General features: G+C 40.0%; 1 protein-coding gene across 1 annotated transcript in view; it reads right to left on the minus strand.

The window, feature by feature from the left end:
* LOC124622207 (molybdenum cofactor biosynthesis protein 1-like) overlaps positions 1-3848 on the minus strand; it is a 64412-nt gene extending 60564 nt beyond the window's left edge. The window contains exons 1-2 of the mRNA XM_047147855.1: positions 3720-3848; positions 2394-2614 (exon numbers count right to left, since the gene is read on the minus strand). Coding sequence (XP_047003811.1) covers positions 2394-2614; positions 3720-3848 — 350 coding nt within the window. The remainder of the gene's footprint in view (positions 1-2393; positions 2615-3719) is intronic.
* Positions 3849-6000: the final 2152 nt, after the last annotated feature.

Consider the following 6000-nt stretch of genomic DNA (forward strand, 5'->3'; position numbering starts at 1 on the left):
CTAAAGTCATATTTACAGCATCACTGCTTTTATTCCATTGAAGAATATTTAAATTTATGAAATGTGTTATATAAATACTTGTGTGTAAAGTGTATTATTGTAAGCTTAAATATGTATGCTTTGAAATTACTTTCAGCCTGTATATTTATAACTTGACTTGTCCAATGTCTTACGCATAAGCTGCTATGTAGACAACAGGACCAATAAAATACAATCTACAATCACGGAGCCCTTGAAACTAGGGCACAGCGATAGGCCTTAACAAAACACAAATGCAATGACTGCTGTCCAAATTACTGGATATGTGAACCAGAAGTTGTGACATGTATCCAGTTGCACCCCATACCATCACATCACATGCTGGACCCGCATGAGAATGACAGGTACAATCTGGCCAGGTCTGTTGGCATCAGAGCCTCCAAACACAAGTACATCAATTGTGACGATGTTGCAGAACCGAGACTCGTCTGACACGATGACACAGTGCCATTCCTGTGTCTGGCATTGTTGTCAGTTGCACCGCTGTCAGTTCACCTCTCTCTAGAGCTGCATTAAGGGCTTGACAGTCTGTGCTGCTCCAGATGCCATCACATTGTCTGTGTGGATATCTGTCTCACTGTATACAAGCCCACTTCCTGACTAAATGTACACAACTTCACTGCAGGATCACGTACGCATGAGCGAACACTTGTCTGCCCTCTCAGGTGCTAGTTGGGTGGCACTACTGAGGCCCTGCAAGGCATTTAGCATGGCCCTCCTGAACCTACCAATTCTATGTTGGCACAAAATGAGATTCTGAGCAATGCAAGCAGCAATATAGTGAAACAATAAACCAGAGTCTCAGCAGACCATGAGCCTGCCACTGCCAAATCTGGAATGCTGATAAACATTTCTCCTTCTTCCATTATGCTTAACACGGTCTTCGTGTAAACAACCAACACTGAAATAGAATTTCTGAATGAGAAACCCGCTCCATAAGCTTTTCTTGCATGCAGAATATGCATGGGAGTGCTGAAAAGTAATGCCTCTGAATTTTTTATTCTGTTCTCAATATCGGTCGAGGTATGACACGTCACGCATATTACTTGGTCAACTTTCCCACTTCACTGACTCATGGCACACCCACCTCCCGCAAACAGATGGAGTCGGCATAGGCAGCCCACTCTGACCAGAGATTGTGAATATGTTTACGGTTCACTTCGAGGAAGAGGCCCTGATGTCAACCAAATGGAAATCCATCTTCTTCTTTTCTTCTTCTTCTTCTTCTTCTTCTTCTTCTTCTGTTATGTGGATAACACACTTGTCATCTGGCCTCATGGAAGAGACAAACTTCTTGACTTCTTTGTACATCTGAACTCCACACGCCACAAAATCAAATTCACTATGGAGACCAAAGAAGAAGGAAGACTACCATAGCTGGACATCATAGTCAGGAGAATAATGGACAGCACCCTGTGCCACTGCGTGTATCTGACTCTATAAAACACATAAACTCAGTTCTCCCTATGGCACTGTGAATAATTTCAATAACAAAAAGTGAGATGAATGTTGCAGCTTACAATTAATTTCCACTTTGGCTTTGTATTCAAGATCAGTCTTACCTGAGAGTGCAACATAACATCTTTAGTTAATTTAATTATATGTTCATTAGATTTTGGTTATAAGGCACATTTTGCTGCCTAATGTTTCATCTCCAAACACTGGAAACAATCCATGGAGGAAGAGGAGTATGTAAGACATTGTTGGACCAGGTTGGAGGAATCTGTGAATTTCAATACTCTGTAGAAGAGCTCAATCATTTGAAAATAACTTTCAGACCTTGTGGCTATTCTAACAGATATACATAGGGCACTACATTCTAAAATATTTGCATCTTTCAGTGAAAAACAAGCAACTAGAGGAAAAGTTCTCTTGCCACTTGTAAAAACAGTCGCAGATCGCGACCTCTGAGTGCTATAAAGAGAAGGTATTGACGCAGTGCTTAAACCAAACAGAAGACCACAACTGCAGCCATACTCAAGCAAATTGCTATGCAGTAGTTTCAGTGAATTTGACAATGATGTGGCTGCTTTCATAGTGGCCCAGTCATATTGTGGGGTACGGAATGCCAGTGACAGGGCTGGAATTGTAGGTGACAGATGGGTTTTTGGCAAAGCCTTGTATCAATACCTCCTTAATTATTGAGCTGAAAAACTGTAAAAAACATTCATGCAGTAAAATCACACAAAAAAATTTCCTATTTCTGCAGGTATTGTGCCTTCTGTTTCTTTTTCATTACAAAAACATATTGATTCAAGTTTATAAAGTCACAACTATGTCACTGTGATTTGTGTAACACACATTCTGGAACATGTTCCAGGAATGTCATGAAACAGACAGCTTTAAATAATTACTCTAGCTCATCTTTCAAGACTTGCATGCCAACAACAACACCATCTATCCAATCTCTTTTTATTTCACTTTCATGAAAAGATTTCTCCACAAAGGATATCATCTGCCATGTAGGTAGTGCAAGAGGAAACTCCACACTAACATTTGGGTAATCAAGTGGATTCTGTGTCTTGTCAGAACCAAGTACAATCAACCCAATTTCATCTTTACCACTGGTAAATATCTGGAAACATATTAAATGGTAAAAATAAGTTTTGTTTATAACAAGTTGTATACCAATAAAAACATCACACACAGATACTCTTTATAAAATTATTTAATTGGATAGATAAAAAATCTACTCACCAAGCAGTGGCAGAACACACACATAAAAGACTGTTGTGATAGGCATGCGTTTGGAGCCAGTGACTCCTTCTTCAGGCTGAAGGGTTGCAGGGGAAGCAAGAAGGATGAAGGAAAAGGACTGGAGAGGTCTAAGAAAAGGGGTAGATTTTGGGAAAGTCACCCAGAACCATGGGTCATGGGTGACTTACGGTACAGGATGAGAAGGAAAGACTAATTGTTGGGGACTGCATCGGCAAGATTCGGAAACCTGAGAGCTTAAAGGTGGAAGACAGGGTAATATGCAAGACAGAGATTACTACTAAAACTGTATATGGTTAATAAGAGTGAGAAGGTAAGTGTATTGTATGCAACAGTTGTGGGAGGGGGCAGTGAAAATATACGGGAAAGACAATGAAAGATGTAGAAAGCTAAAACGGAGTGAAGCAAAGAGTAATTACAGTGAAGAAAAGCTGAGACAGGAGAAATTAACGTAAATTAAGGCGAGGTGGGTGGTGAGAACCAAGGACACGTTGTAGTGCTAGTTCCCACCTGCGGAGTTCTGAGAAACTGGTGTCTGGCGGAAGAATACAGGTGACATGTGTGGTGAAACAAGTGCCGAGGTCACGTATGCCATGTTGTAGAGCATGCTCTGCAACAGGATATTGTGAGTTTCCAGTATATACACTATGCCTATGCCCACTTATCCTAACTGATAATTTGGTGGTAGTCATGCAGATGTAGAAAGCTGAACAGTGTTTACATAATAGCTGGTATATGACATGTGTCGTTTCTATTTTTCGCCTAATCCGAAGTTCTGGGTGACTTTTCCAAAATCTACACCTTTTCCTGGAACTCTCCAGGCCTTTTCCTTTACCCTTCTTCTTTCCCCTTCAACGCTTCTGTCTGGAGGAGCCATTGGCTCCGAAAGCTTGCCAATCACAAATAATTTATTGTTTTTGTTGTTATAGTTACTCTTTATAACCTACTTAAAATACATCACGTACCCTCCTCTCCACAATTCTTCGAACACATAGTTTTGCCTTTTGCAAAAAATCACTGCGTTTCTGTATAACATACTTGGAGTCAAAGTGTCCAACATCTATTACAATTATAAACAGATGAAAGAAAGTCATTGTATTTATTGGCAGTATTACGCAATCAAATATTTTGAAAGAGTTCCAGTGGTATAAATTTACAAAATCTTACAAATAAATATATACGTTTATTCTTTAAATCAATTCTTAGCAATAACATAATAGTATAAATTGCAGAATCAATATAGCCAATTTTAATGTAATGACTGCAATACAAATACAATATAACAGCGGTAAGTTATAACAAATGAGAGAGAGAGAGAGAGAGAGAGAGAGAGAGAGAGAGAGAGAGAGAGAGAAGAGAGGCATTTAGACAATGTTTCATTACAGTGTGAAACTTATTAGAATTAAAATGAAGCCATAGTGAATTATTACATTCCAAAACTAACAATTATTGTGTTCTTTCACCCCAAAATAATACATTCATTAGGCAATGTATACTTTTAATTTCAGAAATTTTTACAGCTCTGAACTTCACTGCTTCGATGAATTTATTACATGTGTCAATGAATGAGGGTTGATAACACTGCTTTAGTCATTCAATTGTTCGTCATGTGATATTCGCAATGTTCTTAATAACTTCTTATGTAAAGTTCTATCATCAAAAAGATAATCTACTTAAGTTTTAAAAGTCGCGAATCTTTAAACAACAACTTGAAAATGGGTATATCAGTATTTTGTATACATTCTAGCATTGCTAGATTTACTTTTAAATTTTAAAGTATATGAGCAGATTGAGTGACTTTCCATCCAGAAAATTTGCTGTTGGCAAGACCTCACTACAAAGAAAAATGGTCTTTCTGGAGTCAAATGCTAAAAAATTCATAAATACCAGCATTGTAAGTGATACAAACAGGTATTAAGCACCGGGCATAAATATCATTCTGCTTGACGAGAAAAAAAGTAGGTAGATGAAAGAGTAAATTGGGTGCAAGGATTGAACATAAACTAACCCAAATTGCACAAAAAAAAAAACATGAGGGTCACTGCTCAAGAATTGAGAACTGCCCCCCCCCTCCCCCACCCCTTCCTTTTACAGGCTTACTTTCACTTTTCAGATGAGACCATGTCCCCCATATGTGAAGAAAATAGCCAATATGTAAAGAGAATTACAGATAAAGAGTTTTCTAGAATGAGATTTTCACTCTGCAGCATAGTGTGCACTGATATGAAACTTCCTGGCAGATTAAAACTGTGTGCTTGACCAAGACTCAAACGTGGTGATCGTAGCCCCAGACCTGTGTTGCCATTTTGGGAGGTAGATCTTGTATCTGGAAAGAGGAGATGACAGTTAGGGTACTATGGGTGAGCAGCTGCCATCAATTTTTGATGGTGCAGAACCCACAATAGTGGAACTGCTGCCTAGTCCAAAGGCACCTGTTACCAGTCTTACCCCACAATAGTGTATCGAATCCAGACGTAATGTCGAAGCTGATAAAAAGTCATATGAGAGATTCCTGTAATCTAGGTGTGACTGCACCAATGCTGCATACAGCCATATCAAAGTAGAGTGGACCACACCGCTGAGGCATAAAAGAGCATTCAGGTGCGACCTACATGTCTGCTTTAGTTGGCAAAGACGGGGAAGCCATGTCAACTAGGCATCAAAGACCGGACCTAAAAAACACGATGACAGAAATGCATAACGTAGGTCATGGCAGCCAAAAAATGGATGCTATGAGTGAAAGCCCAGGATTGTGCTTGGTGTATTGCTCCCTGCATTCTGCCTCCAGCAATAGCCGTCGCAGACGAACAAAAATGATGGGGACAAAATATGTCATGCAGCTGCCGCCAGATCATTGATAGCCACAAAAAGGAGAGTGACACTCAAAACAGAACCTTGTGCAAGCCCCTTCTCCTGCAGGGGGGGGATGCTACAGGAGGCACCAACCTGTACCCAAAATGTGTGACATGGAAGAAAGTTCTGGATAAAAATCAGGAGTGGGCCATGGAGGCCCCACTCCTTTAAGGTGGCAAGGACGTTATGGCACCATGTGGTATCATAAGATATACAGGCAGATCAATGAAAACTGCAACAAGGAACTGATGCTGAGCAAAAGCTGTTCAGATAGCACACTTCAAGTGGACTAAATTATCTTCAGTAGAGCGCCCTTGGCGAAAAGCACCCTGGATCGAAGCCAAAAGATCCGGGGATTCAAGGACACAATACAGCCTTCAACTAACCATATGT

This window comes from Schistocerca americana, chromosome 7, assembly GCF_021461395.2.
Source record: "Schistocerca americana isolate TAMUIC-IGC-003095 chromosome 7, iqSchAmer2.1, whole genome shotgun sequence".
Classification (NCBI taxonomy): domain Eukaryota; kingdom Metazoa; phylum Arthropoda; class Insecta; order Orthoptera; family Acrididae; genus Schistocerca; species Schistocerca americana.